General features: G+C 42.3%; 1 protein-coding gene across 1 annotated transcript; it reads left to right on the top strand.

The window, feature by feature from the left end:
• The first annotated feature begins 258 nt into the window (after positions 1 to 258).
• Positions 259 to 26,157, top strand: colgalt1 (collagen beta(1-O)galactosyltransferase 1). Its single transcript, XM_023965819.1, has 12 exons — positions 259 to 728; positions 7,739 to 7,849; positions 7,941 to 8,058; positions 9,647 to 9,781; positions 11,539 to 11,743; positions 11,825 to 11,944; positions 13,781 to 13,857; positions 13,940 to 14,046; positions 18,834 to 18,966; positions 20,731 to 20,858; positions 24,982 to 25,188; positions 25,273 to 26,157. Exons 1-12 carry the CDS (start codon positions 511 to 513, stop codon positions 25,541 to 25,543), a joined length of 1,830 nt encoding a protein of 609 aa, XP_023821587.1. The 5' UTR covers positions 259 to 510; the 3' UTR covers positions 25,544 to 26,157.
• The last annotated feature ends 62 nt before the right edge of the window (positions 26,158 to 26,219 follow it).

The raw sequence follows: 26,219 nt of genomic DNA, 5'->3' as shown, positions 1-26,219 counted from the left end.
ACTGCAGACAGACAGCTGTGGATCATGAACCCAACACCAAACCAAACCACTGCATCCTCACATTTGGTAATTAGGCTCAACTTTGTTCATCTTACTTTTATTTGTAATATATAAGTAGGATGGGGGGGGGGGGGGGGGGGGGACGACGGACACCGGGAGTTTTCTGACAGAATGTTGCTGTTCGGACGGTCGCCGTTAACGCCGTGTCCCCGTTTCTCCGGTAAACTAGCAGTTCACGTTTACCGCCTCTGTGCCAAAACGAGGCGCAGAACTGACCGGATGTTGACGCAGATCTAGAAAACTAGGAGTCAAAAAACGCGCGTTTCTCTGCAGAACTGAATGTTCCGTGGGGGGGGCAGACTTCCCCTTTAAGTCCGCCGACCTGCACCCCCCCCCCTCTCCGCGTCTCCTCCCCGTCGGCAGAACCTAGCAGTCGGTTCAGCTCGTCGGTCGGCGGCCCCGTCCTCCGTCTGTCTGTCCGCGGTGCAGCTGCAGCTTTCTGCCCCTGCCATGCTCCGGGTCGGCCCGCTGCTCCCCGCCCTGCTGTTCCTTCTGCTTCCGGCCCGGAGCCGGGGCTATTTCCCGGAGGAGCGCTGGAGCCCCGAGTCCCCTCTGCTCGCTCCGCGGGTCGTCGTGGCGCTCATATGCCGCAACGCGGAGCACTGTCTGCCGCTGGTGCTGGGAGCCATCGAGCGTCTCAACTACCCGAAGGACCGCGTGGCGCTGTGGTACGTTACACGTTACACCGTTACAGTGACAAACCTCACAACATCAACAAAGGGTCCACATAGTGCTGTGTTACTGACAATGTCACACAGACACACTGTTATATGTTACACTGTTACACAGCAACACATTATCACAATATCAAGGGACCACATGTTGCTGTGTAAGTTACACTGTTACATTACACCAACACATCTTCACAACTTCAAAGGACAGGATAGACTGTAGTACACTGTAAAACTTTACACTGTTACAATATTACACCAACACACTGTTACAACGTTACACCAACACTGTTACACCGACACATCTTCACAATATTAAAGGACCACATAGGCTGTAGTACATTACACTGTTACGCTGTCACACTGACACAACAATTTACGTCACACCCTCACAGCGATACACTAACACATTGTCATGACACTCCAACACTCAGTCACACCTTCACAGCATCACACCGAAACAACACAATGTCTTAACGCAATGTAATAATGAAACATTGTCACAACAATACAAACACTGCGATGACACATCGTCACACTTTCACGTCACACAATACACCATCACACCAACACACTGTTGCACCGACGCAACTACACGCCAACACACTGTCACGTCTTCACAGCATCACATCGAAACGCCACACTGTCACACAACACACAGTCTCATGGTCACGCCTTTAGAATGTCACGCGATACACGTCACATGAACACACTACACACTGTCACTGTTACCACAGACTGTTACACTGACACACCACAACACTGTCACACACCACACCAAACAATATCGGTACATTCTAACTTACGGCAAAACACTTGAAAAGACATTTCCAGAGGACACTGAAAGTTAGTGAAGTTAGTCTAGAAGTTTCATGAATGATTGTAATCCAGTCAGTTCTGGCTCCCTTCACACCGGGGCTCCGCCTGGACCAATGTGCTCGGAAAAGGAGGCGCGGCTCTGGCCCCCCCCCATCCCCCATGAACAGTTCCATTCAGTCACAGATGCCCCCCCCCCGTTTTCTTCCCCCTTTCTTTCCTTCATCTTCATGTCCTTTAAAGGCCAACATTAACACACTTTTTAAAATGATCTTCTTTCATTATAAAACTTTAGAATTCCTTATTAAATATTATTGATGTAAAATATCATTAATGTGACAGGTTTTACTGGAAAACATCTGAATAATAACTAGCTGCCTGTAAATGGATGATTTTGTCTGTGTTCTAATAAAACCAACACATTGTTGTGTTTAACCATTGACTGTATGTGAGAACTGGACTGACTGAGTGTGACGTCAACTCAGTCACCCTTCTTTTGCGACACAGACGCCACCACTTTGGAGCCAGACGTCATCGGTGCGAGAGGTGCAAGACACGTTTACATTAAAGTTACAGCAACAATAAATCCCAGTACAAAGGAACAAAAACTGAAACACAATACGACAGCAGACAGAGTCCTGAAACACAAAAGCAAATGCGGGTGCAAATAACCAAATACTGAAACACAACAACGAGAGCGAAGACTCAGGTTCCAACGGTAAGAGACGTAATATAAAACCAATCGTGTCTGATCTGTTTTACTTTTGTGGACATTATGAATATAAGAAACGTTTTTTGATTTGATTTTGATTTGAAATGGATTATTTCAAGCAGGGGCTGCACGGTGCACAGTGGTTGGCGCTCTTGCCTCACAGCAAGAAGGCCCCTGGTTCAAGTCCTACCAGAACACCAAGGGGGGGCCTTTCTGTGTGGAGTTTGCGTGTTCTCCCCGTGCATGTATGGGTTGTGTCCGGCTTCCTCCCACCATCCAAAAACATGCTTGATAGGTTCATTGGTTAATCTGAATTGGCCATGAATGGATGTGTGATATGTGGCCCTGGCGACCTGTCCAGGGTGTCCCCTGGCTTGGCCCACAAGTGGCTGGGATAGGCTCCAGCAGCCCCGTGACCCCGAAAGGGACAAAACGGAAGAAAATGAATGAATGAATAAATAAATATTTCAAGCAATCAAAGCAAGAATAATGCACAAAACAATACGGTCATCATCTATACATTCATTCAAAGACGCATCAAACTTATGATAATCAGACATTAAATTAAATATTGCTTAAAGGGAGTGGAAGGAAGTGAACGTATATAATCCCACGCTGTTCTACTGTAACCATTTTATTTCATAATTTATCATTATCCAGTTCATAACTTTTATCAGACATCAATGCCTTACCAACATAGTTTCAGGTCATTAAGAATGCTTAGGTATCAATAAATCACACGACAAAGATGAATTAGTTAATAATTATGTAAAATAGAAATTACTCTATTTTGTATAATAACATACAGATCAGTTATCTAAAATATATTCAGATTAGTTTCATTAGAAAATTATGATTATGATTAAAAATAACATTATATCAGAAAATAGACCTAACAAATCATGACTTTTTTGGAGCAAGTGAAGGGATATCATTAAAGATCAATCACTTTAACCATCTTTAATAATTAATTAAGCAATTTTATTATTATTATTATAAAGTAATGATGTGAAATAAAAAAGGGTCCACATTCTGTCGATGTTCCAACGTTGTTTTTCCATCTTCTGCTGATTGACAGCCGTTCTTCTGGGTTTAACAGAGTTTATTGTTCTCTTCCATGTTATGTCTGCAGACTTAGATTAAGGTCATTTTCCTTCTGCAGCTGATATCAGCGGCGCTGAAAGTTGAGGTCAAGTTATCTGCAGGTCAGAACTCTGCTGAAAATTAGGGTCACTTCAGACTTTTGGACATAGAGCGGATCCCAGGCGCCTTATTTCTTGAAATGATATTTGTCTGCATTTGTTAGCTCAGACGTCTGTGATCAAACACTACTACAAAAAAATGACAACATTCATTCATTCATTTTCTTCCGTTTTGTCCCTTGGGGGGTCACGGGGCTGCGTTCTTTCCGTTAAGCAACCGGCCGGCAAAACACAACCGGAGAAGATGGAGAAAAAATGAAGGAAAGCGAGCAGCTGTTGTGTGTCTGGATTTGTCATTTGCACTCAGATTTGCTTTTGTGTTTCAGGACTTTGTCATTTGTTCTGGGATTTGTTGTTGTAACTTAAATGTAAATGTGTGTTGCACTTCTCGGCCACCGTACATCCGCCAGCAGTAATTGGTCCAAGTCGGTAACATATAAAAACGCGGGTTGCTGTCCTTTTTAGCAGCTGCACAGCGGCTAACAGGCTAATGCACTTAGCATCAGCTAAAATGCTGTTGGCAAAGCGGGCCAAAGTTCTGCAGAACCTCCCAGCAAAAGATTCTAGTTAAGCGACCAGATGGATCAGAGTGATGTGTACAACGCTCTGAAAAAAGGCGAACGTCGTGGCGATGAGCGTTACTAGTTTACTTCCGTGTGGGAAAGCGTGGCTGCAGCGGTGCAGATATGGCAGCAAAGCCATTAATTAATTAATTAATTATTTAATGCGTCTCCTTCATCCTGTCGTGCTGCTGCATCATCATCATCAAAGTTTATCGTTTCTGGAAAGAATTTGTGTTTTTTTCCCCCCCCCTATCTTTCAAACACCGTTCAGGCTCCTGTTTCACGCTCCGTTTAAAAATATTGGAGAAGCTACAGTTAGCAAGTTTGAAAATAAAAAGCGCTTTATTCCCTCAATCATACTTTAGAACCTTATTGGTTAAGGCACATTCATTTTTTTTATTATACTGAAATATATTTTTTTGTGGAAATCAGACAATGCTGACTGTTCCCTTTGTATATTTTAAGTTACCAAAATAAAAGCACTATGAGTTTGTCTGGGTAAAAACAACTTATAAGTGAGATCCAGTTGCAGTGCTTAGCATTGTGATCATTAAATAAACAGAATTTGACCATTTTATTACAATGTAAAAAGTCATATTTAAAAAGAGAAAGAAAATGTGTTCTGGTAGAATATCGGGAAATGTATCAAAGTGCCAGACTCTTGCCAATACACACCCCTATCGTGGACAGCCTTCCCAGAAGAGTTGAAGCTGTAGAAGGTGGACCGACATCATACTGAACTCTAGGGCTTCAGTTCATATGTGAGTCCAGGCAGGTGAGCCAATACTTTTGGTAATATAGTGCAGCTCTGCAGTCAAGGCTGTTCACCCAGTCCCTTTGGATGATTTAACCCTTGTGCTATCCTAGGCAGGTTAACATTGGGAGGTGGGTCATCTAGACCAGTGTTTTTCAACCTTTTCTGAGCCACGGCACACTTTAACCTTAAAAAAAATCCCGCGGCACACCAGCATCCAAAAATTTAAAAAAAAGGAGAAACTCATAGTCTGTATTGATCTACAGTCCCTCCACAATCTCACATGCATTTTTGAGATAATTGTTACAGAAAAAGCTGGAAACTGCAGCTGTTTTTTTCTAAAAGATGCAATAAAAGTTAAGTTAGAAGATTTAAAAACAGTTTGTGTGTTCGTTAGTTTCAAGACGTTTAACAACAGATCTCCTTTTGCGCTGTCACTCTCACAACCCAATGCATCATGGGAAATGTAGTGCATAAAACGGCCGAAGATCGGTTTTCGGAGCTTCATTGTTTTGTTCACTTGTTCCACGGTCTGATACCGGATTCTGTGGAAAGCTACACCGCTAAAGACGAGCTTTAGCTGGTATTTCTGTTAGAACTGAGCGACTTTACGAGCTAAATCGGGACAAGGAAGTGAAGACTTTAAGCACTTCTGATTGGTCAGACCGATGACATGTGATTAACCCCCCCAACACGGGACTTTTCCAAAATACAGCCGAAGGTGCAGCTGAATCGCGGTACGTCATTCTTGTCAAAATGTCTTTAATAAAATAAAATAAACGCAAAGAAAAGGTATTTTACGATCTTTTATATTCCTAACTCCTCAGTGTTTTATCAGGGCCTGTTTGGATGAACAGAGAGCAAAAATCCTGGAGATGGGAAATGTTGTTAAATCAGTTAATGAGGGCAATTTCCCACGGCACACTTGACCATCTCCCACGGCACACTAGTGTGCCGCGGCACACTGGTTGAAAAACACTGATCTAGACCCACTAGACAGTGCTCTGAACCTTTTTTCTTCAATGATTTGTGATCTTCACTGGTGTCCATGGATTACATGAAATCTTTCCACCTTTATCACCTTTGTCATGGTAGGGAGAACACGTCAATGGAAGGGGGGAGGGGGGGGGTTAACCGAAGATAACACAAGGGTTAATTACTCATTCAAAAGCGTCTCGGCTATTCCTAAGTGTTCAGGAAGCTTGTTGTTGACCCAGTGTTGGGTCAACTCTCAGCACAAAGTTGGAACAGACAGATTAGGGACTAACAGTACCAACAACAGCTCCCTGTGACATGGCAGGATCCGCATTTCAGTCATATTTCTTCATTGTTCCTCTTGTTCATTTTGCATCACTGCTCAGCTGTTTGATTTGCTGCAAAAACACAGACGGAGGATGAAGGTTGAGAACAGGGACAGGAATGCCTCCTCCTCCTCCTCTGGCCTCTGAAATGTCATTCCCTCCATATTCTTTGTTTGGGTGTCAGGCATGGTTATAGTCTTGAGCAAAGCAAATGTATCACATCCTCTTTAAACTGGTGTGTTGGTCATAACTACAATGTTGAATGCTTGTAAATGTGGTCTTTACTACACCACTTCAAAGATACTCTTTCTGCAAAGCCTTCCACGGTATTCTCGTGTAGAGGAGGTTTGGATTTGGACAAAGTAGTTCTAAAATGTGACTTTGCTCAGGTGTTCTGATTTAAACTACAGCCTGAACATTGGCCTGGTTAATGTCCTAGTTTGGACCAAGCTTCCGTGGCTTTAACTTTAACTTTAACGTTTAGGCTGAAGTGTTTAAATGAACTCTGGTTGATGGCAAAAAGGGCTTTAGTTAAAAAAACAAACGAGGGTTCTTTCTTTCTCGGGGTCCTTTCTTTGGTTTCAGTTTTAGGATTCAAGCAATCTATTGAACTCCTCTGAAAATCTTAGTATTTCATGGTTTCATTGTGTCATGTATTACATGCAAAAGAGCTGACATGTTTATTTATGATTAAGAATAGTCATTGAATTATTTACTAGTTTATGTGGATGTGTCTGTACTTTCCAATCACTTTTGTTCTATGTTTTATATATCTTTATAGATATAAATTTCTGCTGTTTGTCTTGTTAGTTTAATGCTATAAATCCTTCAATCCATTGTTTTCCTGTTTCTCTCTTTATTCTAGTATCTTCCACCATTTTTTGTCTCTTAACTCCTTCTACAATGTTTCAGATATTTCAACCATCCAACTATTCAAATGTTCAGCTCTTTCAGCTTTTTCCAGCTGTGACTTTTGGTCCTTCAAATCCTTGAACTTTTCCAGATATTCCAGGATTATATGGATTATATGTCCTGTCCACTGTACCTGTTGGGGGTGTCATGGCATAACACCTGAGCTGTGGTGCCCAACTTTGCCAGTCTGACTCTTGGTTCTGGCATTTTTCAACAACATATCTTTTTTGTTATTGTGCTTTTATCACCTTATTTATGGTCAACTTTGATCATTTCTTTCTATATATTTTGCCAATTATGACCCTTTAAGTTTCATTTTCATTCACTTATATAGCAGCAACCCTGCAGTTTCTTGTCGCTGTCCTCAGAGATGGTGAAGAACTGACTTTGCTGGACTCTGGCAGGGGGATCTGGGATGATTGCAGAACGTGGGATTCTCTGAAGCTGGGATGTCACTGGACAGTCCATGTTGCATGTCAGTTGATCGAAACAGCTTTGTGTTAAAGCAACTTATAAAGCAACCTCTAAACAACCTTCTGTTCCAAAACAATCCACCATAGACTTTGCAACAGCAGGGCCTTCTTTTTCCATTCATTGGTGATCAAAGTTAATACAAGGAATGCAAACTTCAGTCCTTCTGGCCAAGAGTTGGACACGGCTAGCAGCTGAGTCCTGGGGGGGGGGGGGGGGGGGGGGGGTTGGGAGGATGGTCTTTGACTTTTTTTCCTCTTCTGTCTTTATCCACAGGGTGGCGACAGATCACAACTCTGACAACACAACAGCCATTCTAAGAGACTGGCTCATCCACGTTCAGAAGTACTACCACTATGTGGAATGGAGACCCCAGGAGGAACCCAGGTGTTGTGTCTGACCATGTGGAGTAGGCTGCTCGGTCTGTGCTTCTTCTACCAACTGCATTTGTTCTTTGGTCTGTTTATGCACGGATCAGTCGCTTTACGGATGAGGTGGGGCCAAAGCACTGGAATAATCTTCGTTATGAACATGTGATGAAGCTCCGTCAGGCCGCACTGAACACCGCCCGTGAAATATGGGCAGACTACATCCTGGTATGTGTCGTTGTGTTCAACAGTTTAAGTCTTCCCACGGTAACAGCGAGCTAATATTTGACCGAGACTGAAGGAAAATTTGAAAGAAACTCAGCAGTTTAGGGACAGTTTTTGATTTGATTTGATTTGACATGGTTTATTTCAAGCAATCAAATAAGAATAATACACCAAAAAACATTAAAATCATCAGTTATACATTCATACAATGACGTATCAAACTTAGGATAAGCAGACATAAAATTAAAGGAAGGAAGGAAGTGAATTTATATAATCCCACCTCGTTATACCGTAACCATTTTATGACATGATTTATAATTATCCGGTTCATAATTTTTATCAGACAGAATTAAGAATCCTTAGGTAATTACTTAATTATTATATTTAAAAAAATAGAAATAACTATTTTAGAAATCAACATGGTAAATGCTTAGAATAAATGCGGCTGCACGGTGGTGCAGTAGTTAGCGCTCTTGCCGCGCAGCAAGAATGCCCCCGGTTCAAGTCCTGGTTGGGGGACCTGAAAACAGAACATCAATGGAGGGCCTTTCTGTGTGGAGTTAGCATGTTCTCCCCGTGCATGCGTGGGTTCTCTCCGGGATCTCCGGCTTCCTCCCACCGTCCAAAAACATGCCTCATAGGTTAATTGGCAACTCTACATTGTCCATAGGTGTGCGTGTGAATGGGTGTGTGATTGAGGACACTGTACCCTGCGACAGACTGGCGACCTGTACAGGATGTCCCTTGCCTTCACCCACAAGTGGCCAGGATAGGCTCCAGCAGCCCCGTGACCCCGAAAGGGACAAAATCGAATAGAAAATGAATGAACATGGTAAATGCAGATCAGTTATCCAAAATATATGCAGATTATGTTCATTATAAAAATCATATACATTATTAAAAATAATACTATATCAGTTAAATAGACATAGCAAAAATTGATCAAAAGTATCAAAAGTTAGAAATATGTGCGAATTATGTTTCATTAGGAAAAATCATGAATCCATTTTTGGAGCAAGTGAAGTAATATAAATTTGTGATTTGTGGCGCAGTAAACGATCAAATGACAACTGAAAAAGTGGATTTATTAATTTTTCTTATTTTAACAGACTTCCAACCTTTACTTTTACACCAACTAGGGGGATACATATGTTGACATACCTTATTCCACAGTTTCCTGTCCGATGGGATCAACCCTCCACGTACCCCGTTAATTTATGAGAACGACCACCTCGTCAGGCCAACATAATAGCTAACACCTGTAGCGTTGTGGGCTTGTTTGCGTTACTTCTGTGAGGAACTACAAAGTCTCACAATGACAACGTCACAGCAGCAACGCGGCGCACGCCACATACACGGCGGTACACGGACACAACTGATCCTCTGAATTAGCGGTTGATCACTCTACAGCTGCTGCCCCACACGTGTAACCGACACAACCGAACGGCAGTAGAAGAAATACTTTATTCTAATCAAGAAAGCGAAATTCTGTGATGGTTCTGTCTGGTCATTGAGTGACAGTGGATGATATTTCTTAGAGTCTAGCGGGTTTAAGTGATGGTCAATATTTGGCGTTTTCCATCATCTCCAGATGACCGACTGTGACAACCTACTCACCAATCCTGATGTGTTATGGAAGCTAATGAGCGAGAACAAGACCATCGTGGCTCCCATGCTGGAGTCCAGAGCGGCATATTCCAACTTCTGGTGTGGGATGACTTCACAGGTACGACAGGATCTTCCAGTTTGCTCGTCATTTATGGATCAAGGACACCTCTATCTTCACAACAGATGCCAAAAGCAGACTTTTTCTTGGTCATGAGGACATTTAATCTCTGCAGGAAGTCACCTTAGAAAACAGGAAGTGCCGTCATATGAAATGGATCTTTAGTTTTTCAGTGTACTCTTTATTCTTTGATCAGGTTTCTGATGGGAAATTAATCTGTAATTCAAAAAAACTTTCTTTTGTCCGTGATGAGAAATAAAAACTGTTAATCTAAGGATATAGTCAGCTTTATCATCTATAGATTTTTATAAATGCTTTTTTTAGCTTGTAGAGTCTGAATATTTCTTACAGCTGTTTCGACTCACTGACATGGTTTATTTGGGAAATACGTTATAATTTGTTTAAAGAAACATGTTCTTCTCTGGCGTAGAACTATAATTCAAATTTGACTCTTAAGGCTTTAGTCACATGGTCTCATAGGGGGGTTCTGAAGGTTTTTGGGATGTCCAGTGTCTTAAGGTGAGCTCAGGTGTGTCTGCAGTTCTCTTGTGGCTCGTACGGACAGGTTAAGGCAGTGTTCCCCAACCTTTTTAACGCCACGGACCGGTATGACGTCAGACAATGATTTCGCGAACTGGTCTTTAAGATATGGCGGATGTTTATTGTGGCAACGCTATAACAGAAAACAGAGACGAGACACGACAAGCTTTGAGCTTTTATTTTGACACGCATGACACTGTACATCGCACAGGTGTCATCATCCCCTCCCCTTCCCACACTCATGCTGCAAAAAGGAAGTAGTGTCTATTAAATGTAGCTTTCTTTTTTTTGGGGGGTGGAAGGCTCCTCTTCTGTCTCCTGGCTGGGCATTTTTTCCCTGGCAAAGAAAGAAACTTTCCAAATACTTTGTTTTATACTCATTTCAGCTCCTGGGTTTTATTTTAGCGGTAACCTTTCACGTGGCCGAGACAAGCGGCTTGGCCTGCGTCAAGAGTAACATAGATACTCCAGATTTATTCTTTTTGTGGGGCCCGGTACCAAATGACCCACGGGCCGGTACCGGGGGGGTTGGGGACTGGTGGCTTAAGGAACTTCATGAAAATGGAACGTACATTGTTGTGCATATAGTAAATGTATCATGAAGTATTTGTAAGGAAAATGGTAGATACACGTATGACGTACAGGTGAGGATGTCGCCTTACGCCACACTGTAGTCCAGCGGTGCCCAGTTCCAGGCCTGGGGGGCCGTTGTCCTACATGTTTTTGACCCAACCTGCCATTGAAGCTCCCTGTTGGATAAGAAACCTGATCCAGGCAATGAGCAGCAGACAAGGCAGGGTTTCCGGAAAACAAGCTGGAGAACCGCCCTCGAGGCCGGAATTTGGGGTGAATACTCGATTCTGATTGGCTGCTGGGTGTGAGTTAAAAAGTGATATACCACAGAATAACTGCACGCCTACAAAAGAAGTTCCGGTCCATAAAATGATTTTTTTCTGAAATGTTCGGTATCACTGCGCTGGCTTCGGAAGCGGAGGACGGTTGCACTTCGCGGAAGCAACCATCCTTTTCGCCTGCAGTACACACCTGTAAGGACAGCTGGGACTACGGCTTTAAGAGTCATTTAAACTAAGAAACTTGAAATTGTTGGGACAATATTTCAGAAGTTGTCTCTGACTACAAGTTGTTAACCTTGAATGTGTTAGAACTGTATTTTAAAGGAGATTGAACAGAACTACAACATGTTTGTGCTGACTCAGGGTTACTACAAGCGTACTCCAGCCTACATGCCCATCCGCAGGCAGGAGCGTAGAGGCTGTTTTGCCGTACCAATGGTTCACTCCACCTACCTGGTAGACCTCCGAAAAGAAGCCTCCCGTAATCTAGCTTTCTACCCGCCACACGAGGAGTACAACTGGGCCTTGGATGATGTCATCGTCTTTGCTTACTCTGCTCGCATGGCCGGTGAGGAGAACATAATAAGCTCTTGATGCCAAGAGCTTCTCATCTGTTTAGATGTGCAGCTGACCCATCTCGTCTCTGCAGATGTGCAGATGTACGTATGCAACAAGGAAACCTATGGGTATTTGCCGGTACCAATGCGGGCCCACGCCAGCCTGCAGGATGAGGCAGAGAGCTTTTTACATACTCACCTGGAAGTCATGGGTAAGTACATAAGGAAATAAAGGCTTTTCTCTGGATGGAAGAGCAGATTGTGTATTTTGACATTTCTCACATTGACATGCCCTGATGGGCAGGTGGCAGATTTCTGTCAAGACTCGTCAGATTAGTTGCTATAGGATTTTATGCACACAAACCACAGTGTGGCTTTTGGTACTTTGAACAGTTTCACACATTCTGAAGTAAACCCTGGATGCCATAAGTATCTGGAATTCTTTCTACCACAAATAGTGTATCTGCACATGTCTGCTAACCTACAAACAAAATCTGTATTTTGCCAAAGTAAAAACAAAGGAAGAACTCAGCATCTGCATTCTAATTTAGGGATTAAAATGTTAAAAGACTAGTACATCACCAGCCACCTGCTAGTACCGGGTTGGACCCCCTTTTGCCTTCAGACGTGCCTTAACCCTGATTGACGCTTTCTGACATGGTGCCTTATCCTGCTGGAAGAAGCATCAGGAGATGGTCCACTGTGGTCAGAAAGGGATGGACATGGTCAGCATCAATACTCGGGTAGGCTGTGGTGTTGGAACCATGCTCAGGTGGTACTAAGAAAATATCCCCACACTATGACACCACCACCACCAGCCTGAACCGTTGATACAAGGCAGGATGGATCCATACTTTCATGTTGTTGAGGCCAAATTCTAACCCTACCATCTGAATGTGGCAGCAGAAATGGAGACTCATCAGACCAGACAACGTTTTTCCATCTTCTATGGTCCAGTTTTGGTCAGTCTGTGTGAATTGTAGCCTCAGTTTCCTGTTCTTAGCTGACAGCAGTGCCACCCGGTGTGGTCTTCTGCTGCTGTAGTCCATCTGCCTCCAGGTTGGACGGGTTGTTCTTTCAGAGATGCTCTTCTGCACACCTCGGTTGGATCCAGTGGTTCTTTGAGTTCCTGTTGTCTTTCTATCAGCTGGAACCAGTATGACCTCTGACCCCTGGCATCAAGACATTTCCATCCACAGAACTGCTGCTCTCTGGATATTTTCTCCTTTTAGGACCATTTTTCTGTAAACCCTAGAGATGGTAGTGGGTGAAAATCCCAGTCGATCAGCAGTTTCTGCTGTTTAAACCGAAATAACAATTTGTTGTCCTTATTTTACTTTTATCACACAAAATTAAGGATATAATGTACGTAGATGTCCAAAAAAAAAAAAAAAACAACAAATCACGTCACACGTTAATATTTCATCTATTAAGTACTCCATGATTTCCAGTGAGTTTCTAAAGTGAACAGAAAACACATTAAGTTTACATGATTTAAAAAAAAACAACACAATAATTTAATGTCACAGTTTCCATTAAATTATAATTCTGTGAATAAACACAAACCAGCTGACGCCATAAGTACTTCAGAAACACGGATGTGACCAACAGCAGAAACATTTAGATTTCTGCCACGGCTCTAGCGCTCTTCATCATCTATCAAAGGAGACATCGGCGTCTTCTTCAGGCCGTGGAGTGGCGAGCTCCTTACACGTGGGAGGGGCTACGGATGAAGCCGTTTTGGGAAATGGTGGTTTTCCAGAGGAGCCGTGGATCCAACAATTCCTCATGACACACTCAGCTTCTGATGATCTGTGTGACGCTGTGGGACCACTGGTGGCGCCCGCCGTGCAGCGCCCAAGGCCGCCAGTTCCTACCAAGAAGGGCATCGCCATCTGGTTGTTGGTCACATGACTCATTTAATCAAACAAAGTGTTTCCATTGCAGTTTTGGGGAAATATGTCAATACACCTCAAAAAGCACCTCCTCCAAGCAAAGTTTATGGATGTCTGGAGTCGGTTTATAACATGAACTCTTTTTCTTACCAGTGAAAGATCCACCTTTAGAGCCTTCCAGCTTCCTGTCCGTCTCCCCGAAGCAGCCTAACAAGATGGGCTTTGATGAGGTAAACCCTCACTGACTCTGCTTCCAAGAAGACTCCATGATCTGGGACGAGTCCGTGTCAGCTTTTTTGTCCGTGTGCCCAGGTTTTCATGATCAATCTGGTGCGGAGGGCTGACCGTCGGGAGCGAATGCTCCGGAGCCTGTACGAGCAGGAGATCAGCTGTAAGGTTGTTGCTGCAGTGGACGGCAAGTATGTTCCTTCTCCTCTGCTGCCTGCTCTGATGTGCAGTCAGGGATGAGCTCTGTTACCAAGGGGGTTGAGGGAGTACCCAGGTGTAGAGAGGAGGAGGCAGGAGGTTCCAGGAGACTCAAACTAACCAAAATTCACCGCTGAGCGGGCTAGAAACACTGGAAAACTTGAAACACTAGAAAGACACGGAAACAGGGAACATCAGAACTACGGAAGGGAAGGACAGGACTTAAATACATACAGACAAACAAGACGCAGGTGGAAACAATGAGGGCAGATGGAGACCAAAAGTAAAACTCAAATACAACACAAAACAGGAAACCCTACAAAATAAAACAGGAAGTGAACTCAAAACATGACTGAAGCAAAAAGAGAACCAGAACACAAAAGCAAAGAAACTAAAACCGTAACAAGCTTGGCTTTGAATATGTTCTCATTTTTACTCATTTAGAAGTCAAATGACATTAACTGTTAGTTTCTCAAAGGGTGTTCCCTCGCTATATCATGGTTCACCTTTCAGTCTGTGTTTTTGTTTAACAGCGCACTGTGTTGTGTCTAGCCAATCAATCTCCGTGTCATGTCTCTTCTCCAGAATGTGTTCAGACAGTCACATAAGTCTCAGGATCAGATCCTTATTTTCATTCTCTAATCCTGAACTGGAAAGTTTTAAAAAAAAAAGAGAAATGTTGGAAAATGTTCATGTCTGTTTCAGGAAGGTGGAGAAAGTGTGTAGTGAGGAGTTTTATGGGATTAAAACGTAGAATTCTTGGGGTTTGAAGAATAAGTGATTTCTATTCCTAAAATTCTAACCAGATCCATCTGTCTGAAGCAAGTTCCTCATCAAATTGAATCCAATCAACCGATACCATAAAAATCAGTTCAAAATGAAAAAATTAATTGTTTTGATCTTTGAAAATCCATTTGTTTATCAAAGTCATGTGACCATCCAGTGTCTAGAATGTTGTAAGAATGTTCCCTTTGGATTCTCTGGATGTGGAAAAACAACAGTGGTGAACTTTAGGAAACTAACATGTGAATGGATTTGACATTCATTCTAGTTTACTTGTTGGTTTGGACACAGATTTCATTTAAGTTGATGATCTGGAAGAAATCCAAGAATCTGGAAAACTGTTCAGTAGCAGGAATTTCTGTCTGAGTCTCACTGCTGGAAGTTTGGATGAAGATGATCTGGATCCACTTTAGAACAGAGGATCTGGATCCACTTTAGGACAGAGGATCTGGATCCACTTTAGTACAGATGATCTGGATCCACTTTAGGGCAGAGGATCTGGATCCACTTTCGGGCAGAGGATCTGGATCCACTTTTGGGCAGAGTATCTGGATCCACTTTAGGTCAGAGGATCTGGATCCACTTTAGGGTAGATGATCTGGATCCACTTTAGGGCAGAGGATCTGGATCCACTTTTGGGCAGAGGATCTGGATCCACTTTAGGGCAGAGTATCTGGGTCCACTTTAGGTCAGAGGATCTGGATCCACTTTAGGTCAGAGGATCTGGATCCACTTTAGGAAAGATGATCTGGATCCACTTTAGGTCAGAGGATCTGGATCCACTTTAGGTCAGAGGATTTGGATCCACTTTAGGGCAGATGATCAGATCCAATCGGATTGATCAGAATGAACAAGAATCAACTACGAATCGCATCGTTAACCACAAAAGATGATTTGAATCGAATTGTTTGAATGAATCGTTACAGTCCTAGTCATTCTACGTCGGGGATTTCAAGGATTCAAGGAGTTTTTATTGCCATTGTCAGTGAACAAAGCTGTTTCACAGACTAGGAATTTGCTGTGGTGCTAATGTGCCACATAAAACAGAATAAAAAATAAACAACAGTAAACAAAAAAATAACGCAATAGTCAGAACAATAACTAGAAGTACAATAGAGCAAACAGAGGATTAAGAAGGTGCAGGTAATAGACTGGTTACAGGACATATAAGTGAAAGTTTCCGGTTCCGGGTTACGGGCAGGGCGCGTGGCGTGCCTCTCTGCGAATACAACTATCTTTGAATTACTTAAAAGGTTGATTTTCCCCAAAAAAGAGAGCTGACCATGCCCCCGAAGAAACCCCAGGAATACGAAGACCTCAAAAAGACTTTTGAAAATTTTTCAAGAAACGCTGAAAAGTTTTATGGAACAAGTGTCGGCTAAGCTAACGCCACTTTGGGAAATGATGGAAGAGTTCCGAAGATTTCGGGCTCAAAACGAGCAGCGAGAAAACCGGGTCGAGATTCTGGAGAAAAGACTGGACGATGTGGAACAGCAAGTAAGGATGAATAATGTCATTCTCACTGGAGTACCAATCAAGCCTCAAGCGAAACTGAATGCAGGAGCAAGCACTGCTAATGCTAGCGCTAGCGTAGCTAGCAGTGCTAATACGGAGATCGGTACAGAGTCTTTGATACAGCAAATACATTCATTTCTCACATCTAAAGGGATTTCCCTGGATCTCAATACCATCGAGACCTGCCACCTGCTCCCCAGGAGAAAGGAGACGGATAAACCAGCGATCCTCATCAGGTTTGTGAATCTCAAACACAAGCTAGCTCTGATGAATCAACGCAAAAATCTCAGAGGATCTGCTGTTTATCTGAACGACCATCTGACCAGAAGGAATGCTGAAATCTCAAAACATGCACGGCTTCTCAGGAAGCGTAAGCAGATTGAGAACACTTGGGTTAAAGGCTGCAGGATTTACGTCAAACCGCTCGGTCCAGAGGACCGGGCCAAGGTTTTGGTTGTGAACACCATGAAGGACTTTGAAAAGTGTTTGATCACGGTCGTCTGAAACAACGTGGAGTAATAAACCAAAGAGCCAAATAATTTCAAGAAATATGACACCTGGATTCCTCACTTTCTCTGTATGTCTGACGTCACCTGAATAACAGCAGAGTTCTGACCTGCAGACAACTTGACCTCAACTTTCACCGTCGCTGATATCAGCTGAAGAAGGATATGGACCTGAATCTGATGTCTGCAGTCATAACATTGAAGAGAAATATTAACTCTGTTTAAACCCAGAAGTACGGCTGTTATCAGTAAAAGAAGAAATGCCAACCTTGGACAATCGACAGTTATGGACCCTTTTTACTTTTCCCCTACAGCATTACTTTATTATAAAAAAATAATAATAATAAAAATACAAAAAAAATATTTAAAAAAGTAAAACAAATGATTAATCACTTATTGAAAATTGTTAAATTGATTGACTTTTAATGATATTACTTCACTTTCTCCAAAAATTGATAAATTGATTCAAAAATCTTTCCTAATGTAGCATAATTTTGGACGTTTTTAACTTTTGATACTTGATGAAATTTTGCTATGAAAATTCCTGATACAATGTTGTCTGCTTTACTGATATAGTATTGTGTTTTATTCATATGAATGGCTTTTATAAGTAACATAATCTGCATATATTTCAGATGACTGATCTGCATTTGCCATGTTGATTTCTAAAATAGTTATTTTTGACGTAATACTTAAGAAATTCATCTTTGTCATGCGCTTTATCGATATCTTATGATTTTTAATTCTTTCTGATAAAAACTGGGAACCGGATATTGATAAATCATGTAATAAAATGGTTACAGTATAACGGGGTGGAATTATATAAGTTCGCTTCCTTCCACTCCCTTTCAAGCAATATTTATTAATATGTATAATTATCCTAAGTTTGATTAGTTACTGTATGAATGTATAACTGATGATTATATTGCTGTTGTGTATTATTTGTACTTAATTGCTTGAAATAAACCATTTCAAATCAAAAAAAAAAAGTTTAAGGGGGGAGGAGCTAAAAAGTGTTCATGAGTCTGACTGGAAAGGAAAGGAAAGAAAGTGTTCTGATGTCGTGAGGTTCACTTTGGGTTATTTATTTGTCGGACACAACCCCCCAGAGGAACAAGGAAACTCGGAATCTTTGAGTATTTCTTTATTCTAATCATTGTAAATCAGGAGCAGATGAAAAAAGCCCGTTGGAAAAAGCTGAAGGTGTGACTAACAAACTACAAAGCTTCCTGCTCTGCTCCATTCTGATGCTTCCACCTGCAGACCAACAGATCCATGAACGTCTCTGTTTTCCTGGTCGGAGCTGGAATCTGGGTCAGAACTGGACGGATGGATGGACCTGATACTGCTGCCGTTTTTGTTGCACCGCTAATGTTAGCTTGAGGGTGTGAGGGACTGTAAGCTAGTGGGAGAGTATAAACCAGGGATCCCGAACCTTTTTTAGGATGAGAGCGGGGGCCTGAGTAGTACAAAGGGCTACACAGGACCCGTTTACGGCAAATTTTGAGAAAAGTGTTTAACAGAAGCTCCTCCCACACGTGGCGAGAGCTGCAGGTTGTGGACAAACCTCTAGCAGCAACTTTGATGCTTGTTAAGACAAAGACGGTTCTCGGGAATTGGACACGCAGATTTGACAGTCCATTTAAACGATGCACGCAAAGATGGATGACAGGAAGTAGGGAGGGCTTACTCCAGGCCGACCGTCCCGCCCACAACTCTTGAGGTGAATTTCTGATGAACTCCTGCCGCTCTGCAGAAACTTTGTCCTAGAAAACAACACAGGTTTTTAGATTTTGACTGAAAACGGCTTCATTATCATGAAAAGACCACTGGGGACGCTTTGGAAACAGAGCAGTAGTGGGATTTGAAACGTTAAACTTTTTGTGTGTTTTTCCAGGTTTAACCAGCTCTTCACTTCCTGTTTGTCGTTGTATGGGTCCATTTCTGACTCCTCCTTCTATATTTTGTCATTTCAGAGCTCTGAACATCTCTGACATGGAGTCACTGGGAATTAGAATGCTGCCAGGATACAAAGACCCGTATCATGGCCGGCCGCTCACCAAGGGGGAACTGGGTTGTTTCTTGTCTCATTACAACATTTGGAAGGAGGTAAAGAAAGAAAGTGATGAAGTCTAGAATAGAACAGATGACTTTTCCGTAAAACCGTACGACTTTGTCAGGGTTCTGAAATGAACTCATCAAATATGTTTGAACTACGTGTAACAATTCATTTTAACGATTTCCTTTCATATCATTTATTGTGGTTGACGATATGATTCATACTCGATATTGATTCATTTCGATTGGATCCCATCCTCTGTCCTAAAGTGGATCCAGATCCTCTGTCCTAAAGTGGATCCAGATCCTCTGTCCTAAAGTGGATCCAGATCCTCTGTCCTAAAGTGGATCCAGATCATCTTCATCCAAACTTCCAGCAGTGAGACTCAGACAGAAATTCCTGCTACTGAACAGTTTTCCAGATTCTTGGATTTCTTCCAGATCATCAAGTTAATGAAATCTGTGTCCAAACCAACAAGTAAACTAGAATGAATGTCAAATCCATTCACATGTTAGTTTCCTAAAGTTCACCACTGTTGTTTTTCCACATCCAGAGAATCCAAAGGGAACATTCTTAGAACATTCTAGACACTGGATGGTCACATGACTTTGATAATAAACTTTGTATCTGGGGCTGTGATGTTTTTTGCCCACCATGAATTTTGGCCGATTGTTTATTAATAAAAATGTCAGTGAAGCCCGAAGCTTCAGCCCAGCTGACATTCCTGCTGCTTAAACATGGGGGGTCCACGCGTTAAAAGTCCGCTAGACACACGTGCAACGGTCACGGAAAGACACACATCTGCACATTTGGCATTTTGCAAAAACCACACACAATTATGTAAGATTTACGTAATAATTATATATAAACTACATAAAACATCCAAGTAATTCTCATCCGACCAAAAATTCAAAACCGAATTCAAGTGATGACCCGTCGGCCGAAACCTGCGACGGACATCAAGAAACACGTATGAATGATCAGGCATGGATCACAGAAGACCAAAATGTCATACGTGGAAAATGCGGTAAATGTACGTAGCGGCTGTGGGACACGACTTTGAGGCGTTTAAAAGACATAGTTTTAACCTATTTCCATAACTCATTTAATCAAAGTATTTCTTTTTATGTTGGGCTTATTGAGTATTTTATGGGTTTCATGGTTTCTCATTTTCATGCTTTTACCTTTTCCATCTTTTAACGTATGCAGTGCCTCCTTCGTTTTCTATTTTTGTGTCTGTTGTTGCTTTTATCTCATGACTTTGTATTGTTGTAAGTCACGTGTGTCTTCTTTGTTCAACAGCATGTGATGACACAGATCAGCCTTGCTGCCGATGTTTTATACTTGACCTTTACTGATTTAAACGTCTCCGTTTCCACACAGTGATGCCGTGATAATTGTTTGCTCGGCGTCAGGCGTGGGCTGTCCGCTGTGGTGGCGCTCGGTGATGATGTCATACCAACACAGTCCCGTTGAACAACTTTACGTATATAAAAACTCAAATAAAGCCACTGCGCATCGATCCAAAGGTTTCCTAATGTCGTCATAATCGATTGATTTCACTCTAAAAGGATTTTATGAAGATATTGGTCGATTTCGTTACCATATTGATTGGATCGTAGGAATAGAAATTGATGAAGCAGATGAATGGTTATCTGATCATCCTGATTCCTGTTTGGAAATGCTGAACTTGTGCAGTAATTGGTCCGTCTGTCACATTAAATATGTATCTTGTATCCTCCAGCTTTTCTAGCCACATGTGACGTAATATAACTTTTCAAGCGACTGGTTGTGACTGAGATGTTTGATTTCAGATCGTAGAACGCGGTCTGGAGACCTCCTTGGTGCTGGAGGACGATCTCCGCTTTGAGGTGTTTTTCAAACGGCGTCTTCAGGCTCTGCTGCAGGAAGTGACGACACACCGCTTGGACTGGGACCTGATGTGAGTCGCTTCATCACGAGGCCAAATGATCCTCAAGCAGATCTTTACCCAGCAATCATCTCTTTAGTCGTACATGAGGTAAAAGGCGGACTCTTTTAAAGGGATTGTGGGAGCTTTGTGTCTACATCTATTTCATTATTTATGATGAGATATTTTGGCCCAAATCAAAAAGAAGCTTTGAAACAGAATCAAGGTCCATTTGCCACAATAAACACACAAAAAAAAAAACTTAAGGATTAAAATAAAACATTCATCCAAGTATAAAACAACGTAATTATTAATGAGTTTTCTCTTTTTCTTTTCAGTAAAAAGACAAAATCATTTTAATATATATATTTACATGTGTGGCAATGCTGCAAAATTATAAAAACCATGACATTAAAGTATAAAAACAATAAAATAACCAAGTATCATAAACTAAACTAAAAAAGACTAAAACTACCGCTGACTGAATTCATGTTATTTCAGAATAAAGGCTGATGTTATTCCCACATATTTACATATATTTACATGCAGCAGAACTCAATGTTTCTTCTTCTACAGACGTTTCCGGTATTTTAGAGAGTTCTGCTCGTGTCACAATGTTTTATTCTGACAGAAAGTGTGCCGAATGGAAACGTTTGTTAGAATCTGATCAGGTTTTTTTGATCCGATCAAAGATATTCTGCACATAGAAACGTGGCTACAGATGTTATTATACGTCCAGTCTAATAATTTGATGAAGGAAGAAGTTTGGCTGTTTTGTTTTTAGCTTTTGTTCCAATGTGGGCGTATGCCACTGAATCATTTTATTAATAATAATAATAATAATCCATTTTATTTAAAGCGCCTTTCAAGAAACCCAAGGACACTTTACAAAACAGAGGTTAAAAATAGACATTAAAAGCACAATAAAAATAGTAGAAAAAATAAAAAGTGAATCAGGATGGGAAGGCAGAAATGAACAGATAGGTTTTGAGTTTAGACCTGAAAGTAGGCAGAGAGTCTATGTTACGGAGGTCAGGAGGGAGGGAATTCCAGAGTTTGGGAGCAGAGCAGCTGAAGGCTCTGCTTCCCATTGTGACGAGTCGGGCGGGAGGGACAGAGAGCTGAACAGAGGAGGAGGATCGAAGATAACGAGAGGGGGTTTTGAGATGAAGGAGGTCGGAGAGATAAGGAGGAGCCAGGTTATGGAGGGCCTTAAAGGTGAACAGGAGGAGTTTGAATTGGATCCTGGAGGTTATGGGGAGCCAGTGCAGCTGGTGAAGAATTGGAGTGATGTGACTGAAGGAGGGGGTTCTGGAGATGATGCGGGCAGCTGAGTTCTGGACCAGTTGAAGCTTATTGAGGGTTTTTTGTGGGAGACCAAAGAGGAGAGAATTACAATAATCTAAACGGGAAGTGACCAGACTGTGAACCAGGATAGAAGCAGAGGGGACAGTGAGGGAGGGGCGTAGACGATTAATGTTGCGTAGATGGAAATGGGCTGACCGAGTAATGTTATTGATGTGGGACTGAAAAGATAAGGTGCTATCTAGGATGACACCCAGACTCTTTACCTGAGGGGAGGGGGAGACAGAGGATGAATCAATGGAAAGAGTTAGACTTGTGGCTTTGGATATGGTGGATTTGGAACCTACTAGAAGTAGCTCAGTTTTATCGCTATTGAGTTTGAGAAGGTTTAAGGTGAACCAGTTTTTTATTTCAGATAGACAGGAGTGGAGAGAGGAGGGTGGAAGAGAGGAGTCAGGTTTACTGGATACATAGAGCTGGGTGTCATCCGCAAAACAGTGAAAATTAACATTAAATTTACGGAAGATATTGCCAAGGGGAAGAAGATAAGTAATGAAAAGAAGAGGACCAAGGACAGAACCTTGGGGGACACCAGAAGAGACAGAGGAAGGCTGAGATTTAAATGATTTAAGATGAATGAATTGGGTGCGGTCAGCGAGGTAGGATTGAAACCAACGGAGGGGGATGGACGTGATACCAAGGGAGGAGAGCCTTTGGAGGAGGATGGAATGTGAAATGGTATCAAAGGCTGCACTCAGGTCAAGGAGGATGAGGATGGTGAGGAGGCCAGAATCAGCTGCAATTCATTTCTATGAATATAGATATACTCATTTCTATTATTATAGAAATGTGAATATCTGCAGGCTCAAATTCAGACATATGAGAGTTCAAGAAGTACAATAAAATAAGATGGAAAAACATTTAATGGAATTTGAGTAAAATGACATTTAGTTAGATAAATATGTAAATTTGAGTTGTAAAAAAATATTGAGTTGGATAGACATAAGAAATGAGGTTGAATAAATTTAACTCAATTACTTGTTACCAATTGAATTAATTCATTTAAGTTTTATAAGTTATATAAATATATATGCGTTACAATGAAAATAAGATCATAAACTTGTGCGTTTACTTTGTTGTTTTTCTCCTAGCAGAAACTCTTTCTTTTGATGATGATGCAGCCGTATTACTTTTTTGATGGACGTATAATCTTCATACGGCGTCATTAAAATCTCCGTCTCACTGAGGTATAGCGCTCTTTTTTTTCCACGCGTTTCCATGGTGACTCTGGAAATCGGCGATCCATTGAGAATGTCTTTATGTACCGTGCGTTAACCCAGGGTTACCAAGTGGAGCGTAATTACGCCAACTCATATCCGGTCTTTTGGAACCGAAATACCCAGAGTGAGAAAGTTCAGGCGGATTTCAGCCAGAGTTCAGGCTTAAAGTCAGGGTAGTTTAAACATGACTTCTGGTGGAATCCCCCCCCCCCCCCCCCCCGGCCTTTTGTTCTATGGCGTCCAGCACCAAAGGACCGGGACCTGAAGTTCTGGCCTGTCTTTTCCTTGGTTTGTTCTTAAAATGACCACACAAAGGTCCGATCGCGTCACACGGTGGATTTCCACGAAGTCTGTTTGTTACTGATAATAAACGCATGTTGTTCAATTAACATGCAAAACTATTTTTGATCAAATATTAATACTTTCATAGTTTTTTAAGTTTCTATAGTTTTTCACTAAAAGCAGACTACCTATTTGATATGCAGTGCATGCGTTGTCATGGTAACAGAGGAGGGTACCGGCATGTCTGTTCTACTGTCATGCTGTTCTGATAGAAGATGGAATAACAAATGTCACCATGATATTAATAAGACGGCAGAAGTCAGAGCTGCCGGCCGTCGCTCTTCCTTCCCCGATTATTACGTTGTGACCTGTGACGCTTTTATAGCTTCATTTCTCCGCGCAGGGACAACAACTTCTGTTTTAGCGATTCAGAAAACGGCTCTCAAATGTTCCTTAGCAGCTGGCGAGGAAGCCGACGGGCCGGCGTGCTCTTCATCCCCGCTCCCCTCCTCCCCCACAGAACAAAGCCTCATCCAAGCGTCTTGAGCTGAGTTTTTGTGATGAACCGGACGAGTCACGTGACTCAAAGACGTGCTTGAATCCGTGAAAACGCGAATATTGAAACGCAGATAAGCGTGACAGCAGTGAACCTTCATACGGTAACCGCCATGCAGCACGCCTCCACCAGACCAAAGTAAAAAGTGTTGAATCTGACAAATAATAACACTGGATTGGATTTATCTACCCTTTTCCAGACGCTCATAGCTCTTACCAAGTGTCCGTTATTCATTCACTCCTCAATTATGCTTGGTGATGATAATTACTGATGTGCCTCGTTTCTCTCCAAACAAGGAGAGAAACGAGTAGTTTCAGTAGTTTCCATCAGACGGACAGAGGCGGGGCTGGGGTTGAGCCTACAGCCCTCTGACCATCACACTGACATTCATTTGTCTATATAGGGATCGAACCGCCGACCCTTCATTCGATCATTGGACGACCTGCTCAACCGCCTGATCAGCAAAATCTAAAGTTTGAATCGGTGAACCATTCCATCATTCCTGCCTCCAGCTGCTTTGCTCCGCCCTCATAATTCCTGGCCAATGACTGAAGGGCTCTCTAGTCAGGTGGTTTTGTTTAAAGCTTTGGTTTGAAACAGGAAAGTCCATCTCAATGCAGACTGGACTTAATGTTAAGGGGACTACATCCAGATCAACAGATCTTTGCGGTCTGAGTCAAGGGCTTACATTTCTGTGGTCAATGACGGCGCCGTCTCTCACGCTGTCTTTCAGCTACATCGGTCGGAAGCGGATGCAGGTGGACCGCCCAGAGAAGTCCGTTCCAAACATTCACAACCTGGTGGAGGCAGATTATTCCTACTGGACTCTGGCCTACATTCTGTCCAAACGAGGAGCGCAGAAGCTCCTGGGGGCGGAGCCTCTGAGCAAGATGCTTCCCGTTGACGAGTTCCTTCCCGTGATGTACAACAAGCATCCGGTGTAAGCGCGCCACACTTCTGTCTGTGGGTTTCTCCTGTTGGCATCTTCATCTGACTTCTGCCTCTCTTCCTGTGAAATCCGCAGCTCGGAGTACATGGAGCGTTTTGAGAGGCGGGACCTGCACGCCTTTTCCGCCGAGCCGCTTCTAGTGTACCCCACCCATTACACCGGCGATCCCGGCTACGTGAGTGACACGGAAACCTCGGTCGTCTGGGACGACGAGACGCTGAAAACAGACTGGGACCGGGCCAAGTCGAGGAAAACGCACGAGCAAGGGGAGCTGAGCTTCGAGGCACAGAATTCCGATGTGCTGCAGTCGGAACTGGAGAACTGGAGCGCACGGGATGAGCTGTGACCAAAAAAAAAAAGAACCCCAAGGATTCCAGAACCGAGGGGCGGAAATTCAGGGATCCAGAGATGATGGAGTTACAACAAAACTGTGACAGAAGGTCAAAGCAGGAACAGCAGAGATGATCGACGCCAAACAGACTTTTGCTCCAACACACTAACTCCAACTGTGGGATGTTTTTTGTTTTGTTTTTTTGGGTGGGGGTGGGGGTGGGGGGGTTAGATGCAGTCAGCTCCTGAAGATCCAAACAGCTGTGGTTTTTATTTTTCCATGACTTGATTCACTCGTTACTTTTGTAATTGGCTTTTGTGACCACAGTTTTCAACGGAGGAAGAAGTCTGTGCTCAAAGCCATAAGCCATAAGAATATCAGTGGATATTCTTATTTTAGAAAGAATATTCTACAGGATGAAAATAGAAACTGTTGGCGAGATTCAAACTGTAACAGTTTGAATCTGTTAGGGTGTTTTTTCTGTCTACTTTTCTCCTTTTGTTCTTCAGCGTTTCTTCTCTCAAAATTCATTTTGTTCCTGTCATCTTCACCACTCAGTTTTATATTTTCATAATAAATTTTTCAATTTATGACATCGGATTTAAAAAAAATGTATTTTTGTTGAAAAACGTTTCAGTGTGCTGTTTCTTTATTTTTAAATAAAATAGTAACCTTCAGATTCACCTTCTAA

The sequence above is a fragment of the Oryzias latipes genome, chromosome 1 (assembly GCF_002234675.1).
Source record: "Oryzias latipes chromosome 1, ASM223467v1".
Classification (NCBI taxonomy): domain Eukaryota; kingdom Metazoa; phylum Chordata; class Actinopteri; order Beloniformes; family Adrianichthyidae; genus Oryzias; species Oryzias latipes.
Note: the sequence above shows the minus strand (reverse complement) of the source record. Positions and strands in the feature narration are given on the sequence as shown.